The 24,066-nt window shown below is 37.1% G+C and overlaps 1 protein-coding gene across 7 annotated transcripts in view; it reads left to right on the forward strand.

Annotated features, from left to right (window-relative positions):
- akap13 (A-kinase anchoring protein 13) overlaps nucleotides 1-24,066 on the forward strand; it is a 75,400-nt gene that overhangs the window by 42,240 nt on the left and 9,094 nt on the right. For 3 of the 7 annotated variants that reach the window (XM_043228256.1, XM_043228253.1, XM_043228257.1), the window contains exons 9-31: nucleotides 4,970-5,057; nucleotides 5,673-5,806; nucleotides 7,200-7,519; nucleotides 8,912-8,959; nucleotides 9,420-9,479; nucleotides 10,728-10,914; nucleotides 11,228-11,324; nucleotides 11,803-11,925; nucleotides 13,318-13,342; nucleotides 13,913-14,027; nucleotides 16,828-16,990; nucleotides 19,044-19,111; nucleotides 19,394-19,460; nucleotides 19,552-19,702; nucleotides 19,921-20,030; nucleotides 20,595-20,741; nucleotides 20,880-21,127; nucleotides 21,247-21,372; nucleotides 21,533-21,650; nucleotides 21,750-22,001; nucleotides 23,083-23,159; nucleotides 23,349-23,530; nucleotides 23,860-23,960. In XM_043228256.1, coding sequence (XP_043084191.1) covers nucleotides 4,970-5,057; nucleotides 5,673-5,806; nucleotides 7,200-7,519; nucleotides 8,912-8,959; nucleotides 9,420-9,479; nucleotides 10,728-10,914; nucleotides 11,228-11,324; nucleotides 11,803-11,925; nucleotides 13,318-13,342; nucleotides 13,913-14,027; nucleotides 16,828-16,990; nucleotides 19,044-19,111; nucleotides 19,394-19,460; nucleotides 19,552-19,702; nucleotides 19,921-20,030; nucleotides 20,595-20,741; nucleotides 20,880-21,127; nucleotides 21,247-21,372; nucleotides 21,533-21,650; nucleotides 21,750-22,001; nucleotides 23,083-23,159; nucleotides 23,349-23,530; nucleotides 23,860-23,960 — 3,007 coding nt within the window. The remainder of the gene's footprint in view (nucleotides 1-4,969; nucleotides 5,058-5,672; nucleotides 5,807-7,199; nucleotides 7,520-8,911; nucleotides 8,960-9,419; nucleotides 9,480-10,727; nucleotides 10,915-11,227; nucleotides 11,325-11,802; nucleotides 11,926-13,317; nucleotides 13,343-13,912; nucleotides 14,028-16,827; nucleotides 16,991-19,043; nucleotides 19,112-19,393; nucleotides 19,461-19,551; nucleotides 19,703-19,920; nucleotides 20,031-20,594; nucleotides 20,742-20,879; nucleotides 21,128-21,246; nucleotides 21,373-21,532; nucleotides 21,651-21,749; nucleotides 22,002-23,082; nucleotides 23,160-23,348; nucleotides 23,531-23,859; nucleotides 23,961-24,066) is intronic. The other 4 variants (XM_043228255.1, XM_043228254.1, XM_043228259.1 and 1 more) reach the window with 4 other exon arrangements.

Raw genomic sequence — 24,066 nt, forward strand, 5'->3', positions numbered from 1 at the left:
TTAATAATTTGATGGAAAATGATACTTTTGCAGGGTACTTTAATGCATAGAATATTTAAAACGGATTGCAACTTGAGTTTTTTTTTATGTTATTGTTTATTATTATTTGTAAGGCAAATGATAAAACAAGAAAATTTGTACTGTAAAAAAACAAAAACTGCTTATAAAGTACAGCAACAGTGTTCCCTTAGCAACCTCCCACAACACTACTATGCACAAGCAACCATTCCTTACAGTTTCTTCAGAAAATATAAATATCTTTTTTACAGTTCATCCAGCCACTCATTTCCTGTAGTAGGTGTCCGTAATTCCCCAGAGGAAGGAGATGGCTCATGTAAAAGGTAGTTTTTAGGGAGATTTCCTGTTCTTGTTCTTGACATGGCTTCTCATAGGAAGTCAATACCGTCATCATGGGGTTGTGTGTCAGGAGAGGTCACATGGAGGGCATCAGGATCTTGTTTTACTAAGTGCATCTTTCTGTCGTTCCCTCTTTGGCCGTCTCACTCTTTTGCAGTGTTGGATTTGCCAGTCAATGGAGTGTTGTGTTGTTCTGTCTATAGAACCCCATTACGGCCCCATTTACACGCCACCAGTGGCGTACAGACAATTAAGCCCCATGCCTGAGGGAAATGCATGGCGGCTTTTTACAGCCCACATCATGCGCTCACTCACAACACTCCTTTGTCACAATTTTCCCCCTCTCCAAACACATGCACGGTGTCAAACATTGTGTTCATTTATTTAGCGTGTCTTCTCGTTCTAATACTTAATGTCCAGTCGTGCATGTAGAGACCCGACGTCACATTTGCTGGAACACGTATCATAAAGCCACTTTGAGCTACTTGATGACTGTTCGTGTCTGCATTGTTGTGCCATAAATCATCCACTGCAATGGGCTCTTTGTGTCAGCGCCTGTTCAAAGCCCCATTGTGTCCGGCTGCATCCAGAGCTTCCCAGTGCATGCAAACAGACTCCGAAAGTTTTGTTTTGTCTTTAAGTGTAGAAATACAGTTTGTGAGTCATATTGATTTAGAGCAGCCAGATAAGTTGTTGTTATTTGACAGAAACTTTTATCTAAAGTACACTTGTTGCAGGCGGGGAGTTGCGATTAACACAAGAATGTGTATCTTTTTTCAGCAAGCCACACCAAACATAAATATATGCGCTATAATAATATAATATGCGCTATATTTTGGTGTGTTTTCACACACATGCCGGTTAAAAAAGAACTGGGTCTCATTTTCTGAATGTGGGTTGATGGTTTCAGAATAGCAAAGTACCTTTTTAAAAGTTGAGGTTGGTAAGATTTCAGACTCTTATGCCCAAAAATCTGCATTATTGAGCAAATATACAGTCAAAAAAGTAATATCGCTTAAAGATAATAAGGTACTTATTGCTTATAAGTAAATGTATTTACTAAAAATTTACTTATTTATTTTTTATTTTTCTTTTTTTTTTTTTCTCAACATTGGTTGCTGTGATGTTGTTTGACGTTTCTTTTTTGATACGACATGACAATAGGCTGAAAACATTGCAAGCTTCAATATGTACTTTCATTCACACCGAGACATGCTGAACATGCACAATTCATATTTCTTATTTTCACAGACACTAGTTCAAATTGCGCTTCAGTGTACTGACCTACTTTTGATTTATCTATCCAAAATTTGGCACAATCTGGCATTCTGCATTAAACAGTATATTGTGTTTTTGCCAGGGTTCCATGACTCCATCTGTTTTTCCATAGGTCCCTAACTTTTTGTCTCAAAAACCCTGTTATTGGACACTTCTCCTTATGACTGACGTACAGATACACTGGCATTATATCAGCCACCTTGCTTTTGAGATGAGCATTTATGGTCATAAACAGATCCGCGTCACTTGCTCAATGGGTTATGTTGCTCTACCATAGCTGACCTGACGAAGCTTCATTTATGCTCGGTTTAGTTCTCTGTAAGTTAGCCTGATCAAAGGCGTGATCAAAGACCAGGACTCTGGCTGACCGTTTCCTCTCTGTGGCATGTTTACATGTAAGTGCTCTCAGCGGAGCATTCGTTCAGTGTGAGGCATTACAGCTTTCCATTACTGCACACTGGCTCAATGTGCCTCATTTGCGGAGCGATTTTCACGACTCATTCAGTAATTGGTTGAAACGGCGTCTGGGTGGAAGTGTTTCTCTGTGTGTCTGCTGCATCCATTACCATTATTACCGAGCTGTGAAACTTAACATAAAATATCGGAGCGGTATCCCAGCTAGATTTCTGGTTCTCTGCGAAATTGAGCATTTGGAAGTATGCACTGAAATACGCACAGCCATAAGCGTTGATAACTACTGTGTAGTTGGTTGAATTTGATTGCTCTGAGGCTTTTCATTCGCTTTCCCACACGAAGACAAGTTTATCATTCATAACAGAGATTGAAGGATTGGGGACAGTGTGTGTTTGTATGGTTTTGTTTGAGTTTCTTTGTCAGATTGAGGTTGATGTCTGTTTTGGGATCAGGAAACCTAACATGCTTGCTCGTCTGAGATCCAGCTGGTGTGAGTCCCTCGGTGGCGTCTGGATCCTGTCAGAACCGACTGTGGTCGGGAATGACATGTTGTCAGGAACAGCAGTGATACATTACAGACCTGAATTACTATTCTTGATGCCATGATGGTGTGTGATCATTAAAGCAATCAGAAATGTGGCCTGGCATGCTTTGTGGTGGCGCTTTAGGCTGGCAAGCAGATTTCGAATGCAGGTGGTGTCATTTACTGATCCCACCCCCTCATCATCTTTTTTTTAAAAAAAGTGGCAAAGCTAAGAAATTCAATTTAAAAAGTCACCTGAAAATGTTAACCTTATTTATTTATTATTTTTCTTTCAGGTTTCACTTAGGATGATCTGTTTTTGTTTTCTTTAAATTTTATGTTTTTAGTTATTTCTCTTTTTTTTTTTTCTCTCTCTTTTATTTATTTTTTTATTTAATGCGGGTGGGGTCGTTTTGTTTTCGTTAATTTGACTAGATATAATTTTATTTATTTTCAGTTTGATTTAGTTTTTTATATTTTCTTTGTTGTATTTTCATTTAGTTTTCTGAGTTTTATTTTATAAAAATTTTTGCTTTTCATTTTGCTTTTTTTGTGTTTCTTGGTCCTCGGCCTAAACAATTAGTAGAGAGAAAAAGAGGAAACGGAATTGGAGCATGTTGCAGACTAGATTCGAACCTGCAGCTCTAATATTAAGATGACAGTTCAGAAAATCAACAAACCTAATTAAACCAGTTCAACCAGCAATTCCCCCATTTTATTCCTTTTTTTTTAGTATTTATTTCTCATTTTCTCCATCCCTTTCTGTCTCTCACTCTCATTGAGTTAAAAGGCTGCAGCTGTTGACAGCTCTATTGAAAAAAGCCCACTCCCCTCTTGCTTGCCACACTAAACCAGTGTCCATCCACCAATGACCAAACAAAGAAGGCCTATGACCAGCAGCCACACAGACACACGTGTGCGCACACAGCGGGTACACACTAAGCGTGGGAGTTGAGCGTGTGTCACATGCTCACGATGGGCGGCAGGGGGGGTGTAATCAGTCATGAATGGAGCTGATGATGGTCATACAGATGAGCTGCACAGAAAGCTTTGTAAGCTTCTGTTTCCGCCACAGGGATATTCTTCTTTTTCGTGGCCTTTTGATCTTTCTGTGCTCCACTACAGCTGGTGTCATAGCTTTTCTTTGATGTTAGCTAACTAAAATGTACCTTTTTAAATAAGTATGTGTTTGACATATTGACGTATTTATATTTTATTTTATATTTATAATATTAATGTAATAATTATATATTTAAAAAATTGTTACAAAAATCTACTTATATTATTAAATATATATATATATATATATATATATATATATATATATATATATATATATATATATATATATATATATATATATATATATTATTATTATTATATATATATATATATATATATATATATATATATATATATATATATATATATATATATATAATTATTATTAAATATATTTTAGTAGACTTTTTGTAACATAAAAAATGTATTTATGAATATGGCATGCATTGGCCTTATATTTGATAAATGCAAAGTGTATAGTGACCACTTTGTCCTCACAGTAGCCTTAAGCTAACCCTCTACGGTCTCTTCACAGCTGCTCTGTGTTGAACGTTAGTGGGCCGTGATGTTTATGTGTGGGTTGCATTCCTCTCTAGGTCTGCTCTGAACGCCACACACATGCCCCCAGAAACCCTTCCTGCCCCAAATCACAACCTTGAGGGTTTCCAACCACATGTTACCCTCAGGAGGTAGATGCTCTTACCACTGCTAATATTTCAATTCATGAGCGCTTTTCTTCATCAAGAACGTGAATTCTGTGGTCAAGGGAAAATGCTTTAGCCAGCCAATATGAAACCGTTGACATACTTATCCTGAGGTAAGGTAGCAGAGGAAACCATCTTTCACCTAATGAATCAGTATGTCCTGCTGATTTCTAACAGGATCTTCAGCAGATGAAAAAACCTGAGAATATATAGATGATTTTCCAGCTATAGGCTAGAGAAGTTTTTGTTTTTTTTAAATTATTTTTCTCATTTGTTTGTTCTTTTGTATGTATATTTGTGCGTGTGTGTGTATATATACAAATGTATGTAAAATATTAATAGCACAATCTGTACCACCTTCTTTCTTCTTACATGCACTTTTGAGAAAAGTTTGGGACAGAATTGTTGTTTGTGGTAGAAGTGATGACACAACTAAACGACTTCTGATATGAATCATCTGTGCATAAATATTGAAATGATTTCACTCCGTTTTAAACATGTAACAAGGAATTTTATCTTATGGGTATATATATATATATTTTATCAGAATATACAAATTGTTTGGATTTGTATATAAATTTGTTTCGTATATTGAATGACGCTCTAAGCTCGATGGGTTTTGTCATTGCAGATCCACAGAGAGACAGAGACATTTTATTCAGTTGATTCCAGTCGAGATGCTGGACTCGAGGAGAAGAAATCCACTTCAGTGATTTCAGGTAACCAAATAAGTTCTTCTAAACTGCTTTTGCTTCATAACCCTCATTTTTGAATATCAAGTGGCGACCCAAATGTTAGTGGGTTTTGAGGATGTACATGTGGGCTTCTACGCAGTTTGCCTAGCTTCTTCCAAGTGATGCATGCATGCATTTAATCCGAAATACCACAGAGGTTGTTGCACGCCATTTGACGTCAACAACACATTGCATCACGTCAGTCTAGTAGTTGTTTGTTAAAAGTAACATCCATAACAAAACACAAAACTTCTTTTATACATCTTCCAGCACTCTACAAAGAAAGCATGCCCTCTTTGCTCAGACTGTGTGTCTGTGTGTGTCCAATCTAAATAGTGCCCACATTGTGTCGCATGGGAAACTGCATACACATCCTCCAAAGACTAAATGAATGTCTTCCTGCCGACACAAAAGACTCCACTAGTCAAATAAGATCATCTATTTAAGTAGATGACATCAACATCCTGTCTGCGATGATTGCGAGCAGAAATGCAACACAATAGATAGAAATGAGTAACTTTCAGACTGGTCTGTTTTCTTTTCTATTTATTAGTCTTCATTTGCTCATCAGTTCTCTCATGTTTTTTTTCCCCCCCCCAGAATTCTCCCCTTCGACTCCTTCACCCGAGAGTGTACTTCACAAAGACTCTGCGAGCACCATGCGAGGGTCCGCCAGCGATGGAGACTCTCTGTTTAGCCAGGACTTGGGCGAGGACAGCGTTTTTAATAATAAGGTGGGTGCGGATTTGTCTTGCTTTTCCCATATCACCCAGTTCCGTGTTTGGTTTTTAAAGCAGAGTTGCTATTTGTTTTGTTTCTATGTCACTTTACCATGTGAGGAACCCCTCACTTGAGCCCCGGCCAGATAAAGCAGTTATGTAATATGTCTCATTTTCAGCGGTGCTCCTCTACACACAAAATCTCGCTCCACTGACGTCAAGTCATGTGACGTGAGCAGATGAGCAGGCCAAGGCCACAATTATGACTGCATACTCAGACATGCTTCATCCTAATTTCGCAACTCCTCTAAGAGTTTCCCTGAGGAATCCTCCACCCTTTAACTCCTTGCTGTTTAACTCAAACTTTGACACTTAAGTGTTGTTTTTAGCAAGTTAGCAAGTGAGCTGTTATGTTTTCTTGATATATATATCCCTTAATATTTTGTTCTAATCCTACTTTGAGATGAGGAATGGCCTAACTCATGTCATTTTTATGTAGAATGCTTGCTAACCTAAGTTGAGGTTGTGTTGAAAATGTTTTTCTGACCATAGTTGAGACTCAAATGTAGAGCATAACAGTAACCACCTACTTTTTTTTTAAACAGATAAAACAATTTTTTCCCATATTTATTTTATAAGAATGTCATTGTTACAGAGTAGCTAGCCATGGACCACACTGAACACATTTGAGGTGCATTGTCATTAAAAATGTATACATGGAGAAAATTTGAAGAAAATTAACAGAATTTGTATTCTGTAGAGTAGGCTAAGCAGCTAGCAACATGCAAAGCTAAATGATTGACCAGTTAGGTTGATCACAAATTGAGTACACAATGAATTTTAGTTTTTTCTCATAAGCTAACATTAATACGACCCAAAATTAGCATAATTTTTGCTCAGTTTTGAAATTGCACATGGAAATTCACGTAGCTTGCTTACAGTTTCTCTAAGCCCCGAAAGCAGGTAGAGTCACTTCACCTAAGCTTGACTTGTGTTCTGGAAGTGTTCTTTTCCCCTTCCAAAGCTCATAAAGTCATCTATTATGGTTATTGTAATGTAGCCGCTAGCTCACCACACCCCTTGCTTGACTGCAGTCCCAGCATGCGAGGAAACTAATGAGTCGCTGTGAATGGAAATGAGTGTCAGAGCTGTGTGTTTCTGTGTTATGTAAGCTTTACAAGGATGGAAAGAACTCTCGAGACTTCATGGGGTTTGCAGAAAGAAAAAAAATTGATTCTGCTTGTATGTAAACTACAGATGTAAAGGTGGCACGTCATTAGCACTCATCTGCAGAATTCACATGTGCTTGTCCTAACCAAGTGCAATGTGTGATTGATTGTTTTTTTTCTTTTTTCTTTTTTATTTTGCAAACTCTAAATCCAATTCTACTCTTCTTTCTCCATCAAAGGCTGAAGACAGTGTCACAGTCACCAGTGGTGTGTCCATGTCCTACTCGTCCTCCACAGACGACACCTCTAGCTTTGGGACCCCTAGCGCCATCTCTCAGGCCAGCACAGAAGCTCCTACATCAGACCCGTGTCAGGAAAAGCCCACATCTCCTGGAGCATCAGGAGAAACAGAGGAGGAAGAGAAAAAGGACCGCTTGACAGAGGTCCCGGAGCGGTCGGCCATTTTACGGACCTCCATACGGTCCCTATCCCCTTTCCGCAGGCACAGTTGGGGCCCCGGGAAAAATTCAGCAGGGGAGACTGAGATTAGTCAACGCAGGTAATCTCTTCCATTTAAAATTAAGGTTTGAGATGTAATCCAAAGTATGCAAAAACCATCCTAAGGTGAAGCTAAAATCAGCTGATCACTAGCTTGCCCAGGTTGGGAGAACACTGTGACCAGCTTAAACTAGCTTGTCCGCCGGGGGTCCAGTGTGGTACAAAATTTGAAAATCCTGAATGCCTTTAAACACTGAAAGGTAGCCTTCAGAATGACTGTTCACAAACATGAATTAACTAGAGCTATGCTAAGCTACCAGGCTAGTCGAGTAGCGATAAGTTGAGAAAACAAAACAACCTGGACATCTTTCTCTAGGTAACTAAAATATAGCATTTTGAGTTTTTATTTTCTAGAAATAGGAGCTAACTCCTATTAACAATTTTAACTGACTAGCGGTATGCTAGCTACCAGACTTATTATTTTAACTATATGCTCAAATAGATTAACATGTAAAGAAACCTTTTTTTTGTGCGCTTAACATGGCTTAAAATAACACTTAACATGGGTCTCATGTCACTTTTTTTTCCCTTGAGAAATGTGATAGACACCCCACATTTTCATTTCCTCTAAATCATCTGATAATAGGATTAAAGCATTATTACCAATAAACCACCCACCTGCTGCTGAAATGTTCATTGAAATCTTTATAATGCAATCAGATAAATGCATGGTATATATTTTATATTTGAGTTTATACTCAAAACTGAGCAACTTTCATCATCTTGGCATTTTTTCAGCTTTGTATACAGCTCTGAATCATTTGCAATGTGTATGTGACTGTTTGTGAAGGGAAATCCCAGTAGTGTGAGGGCCCTTCCTCTGAGGGCTTTGTCAGTAGGCAGCTGTTCTGTGAGAAAGTTGTATTTAGGTCACACAGGACTGTATTCCTACTCATAATAAACACTGACCTCAAGAAAGAAAAGAGGAACATCATGGTTTACATCATGGTGTTGTTTTTTTTATGTAAACTATATTCATTACCAATTTACTTATTGTGCATATATATGTGTGTATATATATGTGTGTGTGTGTGTGTGTGTATATATATATATATATATATATATATATATATATATATATATATATATAAGATTTATTGTATATCTATTTTAAACCAAAAAACACACCAAAACCAGAATCATTTTATCACGTTGGCCAGAATGTGTAGAATTCACAGCATTATTTTTTTGTATTTAATACATTTGTAATTAGTCATTTGTAATTTATTTATCAGCTATTGGTATAAATGAAAAGAGATTTTTTTTTTATTCATAATCCTAGTAAACATTCTTAGGGCTGTCAATCATCTCATCAATTCTTCATATTAATTTTGATTAATTATTTCTGTCCATTGATCTACTCCTCATTATATTCATCCATCACTATTTCCAGTACGGCACGAGGTGAAGTGGAGCGCAGGTCTGTGGGTCATAGGAGAAGGTACCACTATCCATTTTCACTCTTTCCACTCAGGGGCCCCACCAAGTCTTTTCTGAACAGCCCATGTAAAAATTTGGAGAAAATAGTATGCTGGGGGAAAAAATAAATTAAAATCTCCTAAATACAGTACCAACCGAGATACTATTATGGTTTTTATTAGAATTTTTATTTAAATGTAAAGTTTGTCATTTTATTGTTTGACTTTTTTTATTGTACGTATGTAGTGTTTATAACATTTTAATTTCGGATCCCAGCCAACTAGCTAAAAAATACATTTACGTTTTGTTGTTGCATTTGAGAAATATGTAACAGTTTAAATGTCCAAGGGCCTCTTTTAGACCTTGTACTAACAAGTTCCTCTCTTGTCTTTCTACACATTCCTTTTTCCATTTATCCATCCATCCATCCTCCATACATCCATCCATCCATCATCATCCTGAATTTTGTGCACTCAATGAAGCATGAGCTGGTGTCCTTCAGTTGTCCTGCGCTCAGAAAACGACGAAATAAATGAAAGAAGGTAAAGGAAGACAAAAAAGTGTCTAAAACCTTTGTACTTCTTGTTGTGGTGTGATGCAGCATGAACTGCTTGACGGGAGCGCAAATGGTGTGTTGTAAAGACAGTGGTGTATATGTGCTCATAGTCGGTTGAGTGTTTTAGTCTACTTCCTCTCTATGGTGCAGTCTTCTCGACTCTCCGGACAAACTTCTGAGACCACAAACACTGTTGCAGTCATTTCCGTTTGCATACATTGTCTGAGACAGAAACTATCGGTCACTTAACGTTTTTTAGCTGGAAATGTAGATTTAACTACATTGTCCCAGCAGGTATTTATTAATATCAACCATGACTAACATACTGATCTGGATCTCAAAACCTGATGAGAGGTGAGATTTTTTTTTTTGGTCTTACCACATTGCACCTCGAGTAGTTATACATACATACTCTCGAAAAAGTATTTGAATACTTATGTTGCACTTGAATTTAACTTAGCAAACAAATTATGATCTTATTTTTCGGAGTAATTCTGAGTATAAAGCAAAACGCATGACACATTATTAATGTGTAACAACCAGAAGTATCCAAATATGTGTGCTCTTAATTTTAACTGTATATCTTTAGTTTTTCTCATTTAAAACCTAACAAATAACTTTTTTTTTTTAAAAAACTGAATGTGATTCGGTGACATTCTAACTTTTTTAGTATTCAAATATTTGTTTTGCTTTATTTTTCACCATGTGGAGAATGGTTAACCATTTCTGTGGCAGAGCTTGAATGATTTTACTTTGAGGAAATGTCAAAGGCTGGTGGTATAGCATGAGTTAATCTTTGATTAGTTGCTGATGGCGAATGAGAAATCCAGTGAGGGTCAAGCTTGTATTGTCATCATTTGCTAGTTCACTTGTGCTTGTTACTTTTTGTGGGGTTTTTTTTGTGCATGTGAATTTGATGCATCTAGTATTTTCTTAGAATGTCATAGGGTGACCGTACGTGCCATTTTTCCTGGACGCATCCATATGCTGATTCGTCTGCACGCAAACGAAGCCAAAAGCTAGATATTTTAGGCAATATAGAAATCCTGGCCAGGACGCATCCAGGGAAAATCGCTGTTATGGTTACCTTAGAATGTCACCCACATCAAGGGAAAATGTGAATGAAAATGGTGATTCGATGTGTGCATGTGGTCACCTATTTATCACTTCATCTATTTATCTATTTATTGAAGTGCAATAAAATTCAATCGTAATCAAATATGAATTTTCACAGCTACAGCCTGGAAGGACTTGCAGCAGAGAAGGAAGGAAGGAAAAGCCTTAATCAGTGCATGGGGGAAGTCAGCCAGGAACCAAACTGTCCAATGAAGCTGGACCGAGAAGAGAGAGGCTCACTTGTGTCCCTGACAGAAGAGGAACAGGAATCAGACCTGGGCGACTGCAGCAGTTTGGACAGTCAGGTGAAGTACCATATTAGTATTATTACACACATCTACATATATTATTAGTATTAAATGCATTTTTATAACAACAATGTTTAAACATTTAATTTAGCCATAAAGATGAAGCCATTTATTTCTCATGCATCAATAGTTTATATTGACTGTCAAGGTCCATTTGATAGAAACAGTTAGAAAAAAATATGACTGACAATCTGAAATCTGATGTTTTGAAAGAAGACAAAAAAACTGCAATGCATCTGCAGATTTTCCCATTTAATTTAGTAGTCTTAATTCCATTGCATTTGTTAATTGATTTGTTTACTGCTTTCAGAAGTCCATCCAGTCCGGACGAAGATGTGTCCCACCTTCACAACCCTTTCTCACCAAGTCTGTCTCCATGTTGGCCATCAGTCACAAAGACCTGGATGGTGAGTTTAAACACCTCTCCTGTGTCTCATTGTGCCACTCTGCGCTCTGCAGCACTGCTCTGGGTCCTATAGTGACACATTTACACATTACACATTTAAAACAATTTTAGAAGCTTCAAAAGTGCTTTTAGATCAGATGTTGCAGAGTTCAGAGTTTCGTTTTTTTCTACTGGTCTCTTGTGGTAAAATAAGGAGCGGAAATGGCCGGGCATATATAACCACACACTGACCACTCACCTCCTGTCAGTCATATCTAACACCCCATTTCGTGTCCTGGGATCTTTATACTACAAAAATATCCTGTATCAACTGGGATTGTTGGTATTCTTCAACTCGCCACATGTGGACCTCCCGTGGTTCCCTTTCACTGTGGTGTCACTTTAAGGGAGTGGACATGTACTGCCAGTGTTTTAGCAGTCAGTTTTATTATAATTCCTGCTTTGATCTTTTTTGCTCATGTGATCATGGAACCTACCAGCAATCGGACGGCCGCGACCCAAGCGACGTATCTCCTTCTCCTTCAGCATCTCGCCCATGCTCCCCAAATCTAAAACACTCTTTTCTATTGGCTCTTCATCCAGTGATGAGGAGGAGGCAGTCAGTAAGTAAAAGAATATCCCACAATGCCTGGCGTGGCCCTGCCCGACCCCTGCTTAATATGAAGTGTGTCCCTCCTTTGTGTCACTAAGTTATTGATCAAATTATTTCTAAAACACCCATTCGATCATTTTATTTATTTTTTTAATTTTAATTCTATTGTCCCATGTGTGGTTGAGTTTTATGGTTTTGAGTTTCTTACTGTACTTAAGGGTTAATACAAAATGATAAAAACAAATAACTGAGGTGCCAAAACTAATGAAACGGCTTTTAAAATTTCTATGCAATAACTTAATGAACTTGTACGTATGATGTGTATGTCGTCTGCTGATGCAGTGGTTGTACAGTACAGAGAATCCTTCGAGGAACGTTAAGGCTCGGTGAATTAGTACGCTGAATTATAATACATGTGGTTTAATAGCACAGATATTTCAAAGTGCATTGCGCCCTTGAGTATCGAGTTTTGTTACAGCCGCTGTAACACAGTAGTAATGCACGGCGGATGTGTGTGTTTGCAATGCTTTCGATTCAAATTCTTTTAAGCCCCTCATCTGACAGAAAAATGGTATTATACACATACTTTTGCTCAAGTCATTCATTCCTGTGGATTATTGGACGAATGGATAGCGGGTCTCCCAAATGAGACATTGCCACGTCTGTATAGTTCCTTTCCATTGGCTCCATCTCTTTCCGTGTCTTTCAAAGTCATTCAGAGCCGCATAAACACTTTTCATAGCACTGCTTATAGATTTCACAGCTGCTTAAAGCTCTTTTTAAATTGAAAAAAAAAAGGCTGTTCTGTTTTTATTAACTGTAACTTATTGGTACAAAAACATTACAGAAAAAATTGTAATAAGTATCTGTCTAATTTAGTTTCAGGATTATTTGACATTTTTTTAGAACGTTAATATCCCTTGTCTTTTTCAAGTTTATTATACAGAGTAAGTTATACTGCCCCTAAAGGCTAAATGCAGTAACTATGCCAAGACTGGAACTTTAAATAAATGTTTAAAAGTTTGCTATATAGTTTAATATCATTCTTTACAACTTTTTTTCTTTAACTGTGCAGAACATTATCAATCATTTCATCTCCCAGAGTTAAGCTTTTTGTGGTTGCAGCACAATGCAACGTTTTTCTTTTTTTGGGTGTTGTACAGATGTGGCATTTTGCTTGAAGAATTGCCTTTGTTCTCTGCAGGGCTGTGCCTTAGAGTCTATTCACGCTATAAAACTTCTTGTGTAATTTATTTTTGTGTACAGAACTCCTGCGGCTCACTGAAAAGTGATTAATAATGTCAGTTGTTGTTCTGTGGTCTCGTTTATGTCGTTTAGTTAGTCATAGTCTTGTGTCCAATGTACTTTTGGTTTAATCGTTGTTTTTTCTCTCTCTTCACAGGTACATCAGGATCATTAGAGTACAGGTATGACCCCCGCATCACATGATAATTGGCTATGTTAAAGTCTAAGCATTCATTCATTTATTGTATTTATTATATTTAAATATTATATTCATATTTTGATATTTATTTATTTAAGCTTTTTGTCAGTTTTTTGGTATTGAACAAAGAAATGTGAGCCAGATTTAAACTTAAATATATATATATATATATATATATATATATATATATATATATATATATAGACCTTAATATGCTCATGTTGTCTTATTTTTTGTACTTATACTATGCTCTAAAACTCTTTTGAGTGTGTAACAAATGATAGCATGCTTTGGGACATTTGGGACACAATTGACATCCTGTCATAACTTTATCTGACCTGTCAATCATCTTGTCACAGTTATCATCTATAATTTATATCATTTCTTTTCCTGGAGTGAATTAAAGTAGTGTGTACCGTTGGCAGACTTGTTTCAACACACTACAATTTAGGGCTCACTAATTCTAATTTTAAACACCATTAGAATGGATAGTATGTGGATTAGGATGCAGCACCAGTTACAAATGTTCCCATTTATCTTTTGTGTCATTCAGTATATCAGAGGAAGATCCGGGGCCATTGCGGAGTGACAGTGAAGGAAAGGTTGGAGGAACCAAAGTGAGCAGGACCTTCAGTTACCTCAAGAGCAAGATGAGCAAGAAGAACAAGGTTGGTATACATTTACTTATATATATATATATATATATATATATATATATACACACAATAGAGCTAAAGGTGCCATTGGTATTATTTACATCTAAACCACTAGATGGCACATAAATATGGTGTACATGCAAGATGCACTTGTATTTATATATTTTTCTGTTTATTTTTTTATGCTGTAGATTTAAGAAATGAGAATAGCTAAAACAAAAAATGCTGACTTTTCCATTTGTTAACATGACATTTGTTAAATTCAGATGGTAAATATCATATATTATGTTGGGTGTCCATATTAAAGATAATCACCATGTTTAGAATGAAACCATCGTATGATTAACATGTTTTATAATAAAATATCATTTGATTTTACTATAGTAAATGTACATTTATTATTGGCAGCCCTAAATTGTTTTCAGAATGTTTGCTTATTAAAATGATTTCTGTATTTAAAAAAACAAACAAGTAAATAACCTTTATTTGATCTGAATGAATATATATATATATATATATATATATATATATATATATATATATATATATATATATATATATATATATATATATATATATATAAATAGAAATAGAAATCTTCCTCTCTTATCTAAACCATCATAGACCTTACTGGAACAAATGTTATCTTTTTAGTTTGCCACATAACATGCTGATCTAATGGTGCTCTTTGATGCAGCAGCATGCACCTGCTATTTAAATTTGAGTTTTTCTTCCTGTGGTTCTTGTTGATTATGAGGTTGCTGATGGTGTGAAAGCTCTCAGCAACCCCCGCTTTATCTGAAGTTGTTAGAGCGCTTGCATAGTTTGCTCTTGCTCGGGCAAATTTGTGCATCTGTCGTATAAGGGCTTTCGCAGTAGGGAAGTTCAACAGGATGTAGAAGCAAACTGTGGTCTCTCTATGGCTCCATTTAAATGTATTCGCTAACACTTAAGCTTTACAGCTCACGCAATTCTGTGAAAACAAATACATGTTAAAATCTATGACTATGACAGTTTCTTTATAAATGTCCACGTAAATCAGCCATATATGGTATGTTTTTAAACACACTTTTTTTTTTGACCTAAGAAAATTTATTTGCTGCATGCATTTTTTTTTTACATAGACGACGTGGTAAGTAGGCCAATGATGTTACAAGTTCACTTCAGGTCTTAATTATCTCCAATGCTGATTAGAATTTTGATCTATATTTAATTGCCTAAATCTGACAGCACAAACAGAAAGCTGCCTCTCATATTAAGGAGGATCTATGATAAAAGGAAGTGCACTGTATCTTTAAGTTGAGCCCCAATGTGAAAGACGACAGAAAGAAACTGCAGTCACTTCCTCTGGCTGGCTCGCCTGCTCTCCGTCATGGGAACTTATGTGTTTGTGCAAACAAACTTTTAACCTCATCTGCCGTACCTTCAGACCAGCGCACTCACTGGCTACCTTGCATCAGGAATGTCTACAATATGTCGTAGGTTTTTACCGCAGGGTCGGTCACTGAAGATCAAGAATACTCGTGGTCTGGTTGAGGTAAGACTGTGTTCCTAAGAGAAGATATTAGGTTAGCAATAGACATTTGTCTGACGTCCTGTTTTGATGTTTTAGAGGTTTGATTTGCGAGGTTTTGATTTTTTCTTTTTATCCTTTTGTTTCACTCCAGTTGAGAATGGTGTGAATTACATAAATCACTTGTGTTGTTGAAGTAGTGATTTTTTTACTTTTTTATTATTATTATTATTATTATTATTATTCTTGAACTTGTGTAGACATGTTTATAAATTTCAGCCATGTTTAAACTTTTTGGGAAGTGCACTTTGACCCTCTTCCTTCCTATAATGTTTGTAGCCGAATACTTTTTTTTTGCAGTTGTTATGATATTAAACCACCCTTCCATACTCGCTGGAATACTAGTTCATTAAGCAGCATTTTATTTGTTATTGGTATGAATAAGTTATTAAGAATCAAACAGTTTTTAATCGTTTTAGTTGAATGCTGACAATTCTTTGTTTTTCCGTTGTGGCTTGTACTTGATTGCAATCTTGGTCATTTGCAGTCAGGGTGGTCTTTGAAAATGGCTACAGTCTGTGGTTAAGCAAATCACTAATGGAGGGTGAGCATGCTGTGGTTTTCACACTTCATACAAGGTGTCAAAGACAAAAGGAATAGGACAGTGCTTTGATGGATAGGTAGGTATTTGAGAGGTGGATCCTTTTCTTTGTAGGTAGAGGGTAGGTAGATGGATGGATGAGACTGATGGGCGGTAGATGGATAGATAAATGTATAGATAGGTAGATGGATATGTAGATGAGTAGATAAGTTGAATGGGCATATGGGTGAGTTGGTTGACAGATGGATGAGTAAATTGATAGGTACATAGATGGTAGGTAGATGAATGGCAACTTGGTAGATGGATTGATGGGTAGATAAATTTCTCGGTGGATGGATGGAAGGATGGGTAGATAGACTGGTAAGTAGATATGATGTTGAGAACAGAGATGATACTGTAAATGTGATATTGAGGATGGATTGATGTTGAGAATATATGAAAGTGTGCTCATCCCTGCAGCTGAAGATGAATGATGAATATGAATGAAAGTATCGATCGTGCAGCTGATGAGGTTTCACTGTGCTCTGCTGACACTGGGAGTTTTATGATGGATGCGCTTCGCCCCCATTTAATCTCCCATCTGGGCTGGGACCTTGCTGTAATTGAGTCTAATGCACAGCTCGGACTGTCTGAAAGCGCTCTACATCACACATCTACGCCCTGATTTATTCGTTCACCTTTTGACATGTATTTTGCAGGAGAAGGAGAAGGACAAGAATAAGGAGCGCGAGCGAGATGCCAAAGACAAGGAGAAGAAAACCTTAAACGGGCATCTCTTCACTGCGGTCATGACCGTACCCACAATCCCCTGCCAGCAGTGCAACAAACCCATCAACACTAGAGATGCCTTCCTCTGCACCAGTAAGTGCTCATTAAATACAGAACCCTCTTTTACTCTGATGTTCTCCATTTTCTACTTGACTGATTTCTACAGTTATTTTAGTTTTTTATTTTGTTCACTCTTCTCATTTTCTTAACTTAAGACTTGAATCTTTTCCTCTCTACTTTTCCCTTTTGTTCAACTTTATTCTGCATTCTACTCTTATTTTGTATAATCTTTATACACATACCATACTCCTATTTTATACTCTACTTTAAACTATACTCTGCTCTCTATTCTATACTCTTATTTTATTCTGTATTCTACATTCTTCATCTACTATTTGCTGTATTAACAAACTCCTTTTATAACACTTCTGTAAAATGAGGTAAAGGCGTATTTGCTATGATAAAAATACAAACTTCATATGCTACATTTTACATTTTGATCTAATTAATTTGAATGTATTTGGATTGGTATCAATTGTGTAGATATTCAATTAAATTTATGCAAAAAGAAAAGTAAAACACTGATCTGTTCTATTCGGTTACTTATTTTGTTTTGCCACAGGCTGGTGTCTTTTTTTGGCACTTCCTCCTTTACTGTCATTTGCAGCGCAGTCGTGTATAGAGTTTAAATTACCGCTGTGAAACTGTTTTTTTGCAGAACTTTGCTTCACGAGAAATTGACACAGGAAGTCGGCTAAATAAATTTAGTTCCATAGAGAAAATGCCCAGATTGCCTCTAGAAATAAAAAGCTGTTTTAATTAGCCAGTCGGCGACAGCTTCTGAGTTTTAGATAAGTAATTGAGATTTAAAGCCGTGCATGAGCAGATTTCTGGAGAGACACGGTTGGGCACTATATGTGTGGAGAATCGGGTTAATGTGTGTCTCAGCGTGAGCAGAGTTTCAAAGAAAGTAAGGGGGAAAAATAAAGGAATAATCATGGCTATCTGCCCAGTCAGGCCTTACACAGTGTTGCATCACTCAGTGGCTCCACCCGCACACAGCTGGCGAGGCTCAGCGCTGCACCGAGGCTAGTCAGTGTGCTGGAACATCCTGTCAGCGCACCGCTGCCGCCATTGCTCGCTCTGTTTATTGTTCTCAGAGGATGTGCTGGCAGACTCATTACCGTTTCCTCTTGTTTCCCAAAAGTGACTGATGCGCGAGACACTTTCAGTCAGTTTGATCAGGTCTCCGAAAGTCAAAAATCGTAATACTCTGCCATTAAATGCTAAATACATTTTCTCGAGAGAAAAAAAAAAGATCCCGCATTTAGGAATGAAAGTGTATGTTGCTTTTTTTATAAAATAGTCGCTTTCCGTGACTGCGTGGGGTTTGTTGTAGAGGTTCTGTGGGAGTGGGGAAAGTTATCACAATCTCTACGCCTTCAAACATGTAGGCTGTTGAAGGTCTGGCAGCCCTTGATACCATCATGCAGACGATCTGAGATTATGTGTAGTTTTGTTTTTAAAAGACTGTAAATCTGTTTTGGGTGTGTCTTAACTACTTTTGCGGTCATGAGGTGCAAAGTACACTGACGGAGAAAAGCAAAAGCAGGTCTGTGCAGTTATGTTTTGACTAAGTATTAGCATTAACATTAGCATTTTTGCTTAACACATTGATGGCAAATCTGTGTAACATTTAAAGTGACCAAGTATTGTCTTTTGAATTTTCAGTTTCATTTTTTTAATATTTAACTTCTGAAATACACCATTTTAGCTTGCTTCCGTAGAGAAAAACAGACTTGGCACGTATACTTACAAATCTTTCAATGTTCAAGACTAGTAATGACTAGAATTGTTTGTGGTTAAATTTGTGGTAAACAGCTAAAAAAATCAGCTTTTTAGTAGAGGTGGAGCCACTCAGGAAAAGGCTAATCTCAGTCTTTCCAACACAAATGGAGAGGCAGGAAATGGCACTGTGTTTGTTACAGTGCCACTTTTCTTCCAGATGCCTATTTTGTTTTCCAGCTTCAGGCTTATTCCATTTTCTTTTGGATAATAACAAATGGAATATCAGACTAAACTGATGGATAAAGGCCTGTGCATTCAGTATTGACAGTACTGTGTGTGTGTGTTTGTGTGCTTTCAGATTGCAACGCACAAGTCCATAAAGGCTGCAGAGAGAGTCTTCCTGTTTGTGCCAAGGTCAAAATGAAGGTATTCCATTGTCTTGTTTCTCATATGACTGTCATAAACGGTAAAACTTTTGCATGTTTAATATGTTCTTTTGCTAAGTACTGCCAGTTTTATAACCAAAACTGTAGAAATAACTACAAAAATCTGGCAAAGTTTACCACAAATACAAGATTCTGTCAGTATTTACTTTTTCTCCTGTTTTTCCAAACAGTTTTTTAACATCGACAGTTTTGATTTTTGTGTGAAATGCTTTTAATGCTATAGCGTAGATCTATAAAGATTCTTTTCAAATATTTCTTTCAGCAGCAAAAACAGCAGCAGACCGTTCCAGATTCTGCCTCGACACCTGGTGTCACGCTTAGAAGTAAAAGTAAAGTCCTCATATAATCACGTATTTCATGGTTTATGTATTTTTGCTTTATTGCACAAACATGACCGTGTCATCTTGTTCATTTGTTTAGCCCTGCCAGCACGGGATCGTCCGTGGTCGGCCATCTCTGTTGCCGATGATCAGCCCGCTCCTCTCGCCCCTCCTCGGAAAAGCCCCAGCAGTATCATGTCTTTCAACAGCAACCCGCTGTCCAAGAGCATGTCCATTAATAACATAGCAGGGTAAGTGCCAGTGCTAGCTGATAAAATACAGATTTTTTTAGATTTAATATCGTAATTGCTTTTAAAATCACTGTTTTGCATAATTAAAAAAAAATATTTGTAAGAATATAACTCATTATTTTTGGCCTTGATATTGATTTTGACCTCACAATATTCTAAAATCAATAAAGCATTAAAACATGAAACCTATAATGTGTCCTATCTCTTTGCACATTCAGACAAATGGAAGACCCTCCTCTAAAGAGTCTGAAGTTTCTGTCCCAATCGACCGACTCTCTTCACAAGACCAGTAAAGTCAGTGAGTCCACCGAATCTCTTACTGATGAGGGTAAGTCATCATCATCATAATTATTTACAGTGCGGTTATTCATAGTTCAATTATTACATTTTTTACAATTGCAAATACTACTAATAATAATATTATTTATCTACAATTGAAATAATTTAATTATTATTATTGTTATTATTATTTTTTTTTTTTTTTATTTATTTATTTTTTTACTTCTTTTTAATTTTTTGCCTGCAATGATTAAATTGGTCAGTAAAGAAATTACATTTTCATTTAGATTTCAAATAAATGGTGAATCCTGAAATAAAATGTAGGCCTACTATGAATTCCCAAAATATTAAGCATCTTAGCTGTTTTCAACACGTGCTATTACATCACAAATTGCAATTTCAATAAAATAAAAAAAACAGCTATTTTAAATTACAGTAATATTTCACAGTTTTTAGTTTTTGGTCAAATAAATACAGCCTTGGTAAGCATAATGGTCTTCTTTCAAAAACATTATCATTATCAAATGCTATTAAGTGACATTTTGCTTTATATAAATCAAATTAAATGTATATAGTCTAGACAACAGCATTGTTCTAATCGTCTTTATGGCAGGTACAGAGATGATGGACAGTCAGTTGATGGGAGAATTTGAAGCTGATGCCAAAGAGCTGGAAGCAGATTCTTGGAGTTTTGTGGTAGACAAGAAATTCCTGAAACAGCTTAAAAAGGATGTTATTAAGAGGCAAGATGTCATCTATGGTAAGAGTCACACCAGACCCTCCCAAGTTTTTGCTTTCACTTTCAAACATTGTAAACCGTATTGAAACTGTTTGTCACTGACAATGAGGTCACTGTCACAGTCATGTGATGAAAGTTTCTGTCTCCTCTCATTATTAGAACTCATCCAGACAGAAATGCACCACGTGAGGACCTTGAAGATTATGGCTGATGTTTACAGTAAAGGCCTGCTTAGAGAGGTTCAACTGGAGGCTCAGACTGTTGATAAGATGTTCCCCATGCTAGATGATGTTCTGGACTTGCACACACAGTTCTTCTCACAGTTGCTCGAAAGGAAGAAAGAGTCAGGAAGCCAGGAAGAGGGTGGCTTTGTTATCCAAAAGATCGGTGATGTGCTGGTCTCTCAGGTAAGTTGTCAAACTTGAGATTGAACATTGAGAGTGTGCCTCCAAATCTGTAGATTTGTAAGTTCTGGAACATTTAGTATGAGTAACATACGATTTTTGCACCATTTGTTTCTCACTAGTTTTCAGGTTCCAGTGCTGAGAGAATGAAGAAGGTCTATGGGAAGTTCTGCAGCAGGCACAATGAAGCTGTGAACTTCTACAAGGAGCTTCACACCAAAGACAAACGTTTTCAAGCTTTTGTCAAGGTAGCCATCACAAATTATTTTGCCTTTACAAATTTCTCATAGTATAAGAAGTAGGTTTGTAAAATTAGCCTAAGGTATTTATTCTTTTCCTCCTTTTATTTCCTGCTCAAGCCTGAAATTTTAACTGGTCCCATATTTCACATCTGTTTCTGTTTTGCAGAAAAAGATGAGCAGCCCTGTTGTCCGACGGCTAAGCATTCCTGAGTGTATATTGTTAGTCACACAACGAATAACAAAGTATCCTGTCTTACTACAGAGAATACTGCAGCACACGAAAGGTACGACTAGCTACTAGTTACTGTACTGGTCAGGCTATTTTAATACCCTTGTACTCAACTGTAGTGCTCCAGGTAATATTCTGAAGTATTTCATGACAGAAAATGAGGAAGACCATGCCGATGTAACCCAAGGTCTGAAGTTGGTAAAGGAGGTGATTGCTGCCGTGGACAATAAAGTGAACGAGCATGAGAAGAAAAAGAGGCTAAAGGAAGTGTACAGCCGGACGGACAGCAAGTCCATCATGAGGATGAAAAGTGGGCAGATGTTTGCCAGAGAGGATCTGTTACGTGGGCAGAGGTTGATTCACGATGGGCCACTGCAGCTCAAGAACTCTGCGGGCAGACTCAAGGGTGAGAACCAGTGCAATGGGTTCATTGGTGAATGGATATATCAGCAGATAAGAAGTTTAAAAACAATCTCAGAACCCCTTAGCAACCACATAGAAAAACCATCCACAAAACCCTAGCCATCACATAATTAAAACAATATAATAAAACCTTGGACACCCTAGCAACCATGTAACAACAACATGTTAGACATCTTAACAGGACACCTTAACAACTGTATAGAAACACCCTGGCAACACTTTAACAATTCTACAGCAACCACATATCATTACCCTTGCAACTACTTAACAGAACATGTGAAAATGGCTCTCAGAATACCTTGACAACCTTAGCAAATGCATAGCAACCGTGTACAACCATGTAACAACAACATGTAAAAAAAGACCCTCAGAACACATAGCAACACCCCACCATCTACGTAAAAATGAACACCTTAACAACCTTATAGTAACTGCATAGCAACACTCTGGCAAGCACATAACAATGGTTTGTTAAAGACACTAAGAACTCCTTAACAGCTTTATAGCAAAAACAAAAAAAACAAACATATTCCCCACCACATAGCAACACATTAAAAGCAATGTGTAGAAGACATTCCGAACACCTTAACAAACTAATAGCAACTTCATAACACCCTGGCTGGCAGCATTAACAAGAAGCAACCACTCACAACACCGTATCACCGTAACAGTGACATGCTGAGTAGCAAAACTACTCTGAGCACCTTACCAACACAACATCCTAGAACTCACTACATAAAAGCAGCAACATGCTGAAAATTATTTAGAACACTTTAACCACATGACAACACCCTAGCAACCACCCACAACACTTTAGCAGAACAAAACAGCATCTGCAGAACAGCGCCATGGAAACCGTCCGCATTTTAAAATTGTGCTGTTACTTTTACTTCTAACATTTAATTCAGAAAACGTAATTATCTAGTTTCACATTTCAAAAAATACATCGATAAACGGCCTGGTAATTTCGCTGACAAACCGAAGACATGTCTATCACCATAGCAACATACACCCACACTAACACAAACAGGGCCTGTTTTTTAATTTGATGTGTTCTTCTCCAGATGTCCAGGCGTTGCTGCTGAGGGACGTGATTGTGTTCCTACAGGAGAAAGATCAGAAATATATTTTTGCTTCCTTGGTATGTTTATCATTAAACCTCTTCCTCTCTGAACAGCGTGCCTCAAAATTACTTCACACTTTCTTGTTTGGATGCTGTAATGTCTCTGGCGCTCTATCAGTACTGGTTTTCATGGGAAAATTGGCATTTTAAGTTCTCTGGCGCTTTCTAATAGTGTCCCTGTCTCATCATCTTGTTTTCCACTCTCAGGACCAGCGCTCCACTGTCATCTCCCTGCAGAAACTCATCGTGAGGGAAGTAGCCAATGAGGAGAAAGGACTGTTCCTGATAACGGCAGGCATTGAGAAGCCCGAGATGGTAGAAGTATACGCCAGCTCTAAGGAGGAGAGGAACACGTGGATGCAGCTCATTCAGGAGGCCATGCAGTCAATGTGAGTCTCTGAATCAGTTTCTCGATTTATTTACAGGAAGATGGGATGCACAATATATTGAACGAAAACCGCTAACTGTTTTTTATTTTTCAGACAATTCCGAATATTTAATTATATTTTAAGTTTTTACATTTTAGATGTGCTAGTTCATCAAGTTATGCTCTCTAAAAAAAAACAAACCAAAAAAATCTTTAGCATTTATCTACATTTTTTTTTATTTATCTTAAAAAATATTACAAATAATTATAAAAAATTATTCAGGTTAACATAATTGGCAAAAGGTACTTTAAACATCAGAATTTGTGAGAGCTGGTAGTCTTTCTTTACAGACTCTCGATTTCCTCCAGGGAAGGAGATGATGATGAAGGTGTGCCTAGCGAAAACGAAGAGGACAGAAGACTTCAGGAAATCAAAGTCAAGGAGTTGAGAGGTACTTTTCTGGCTTAAAATTACTCAATTATTTGTGTAGATACGGTTTGTTTGGGTTAACAAACCAAACGTACAAAATGTTCATGCTTTAAACAACAAATGCTACC

The sequence above is a fragment of the Puntigrus tetrazona genome, chromosome 25 (genome assembly GCF_018831695.1).
Source record: "Puntigrus tetrazona isolate hp1 chromosome 25, ASM1883169v1, whole genome shotgun sequence".
Taxonomy (NCBI): Eukaryota; Metazoa; Chordata; class Actinopteri; order Cypriniformes; family Cyprinidae; genus Puntigrus; species Puntigrus tetrazona.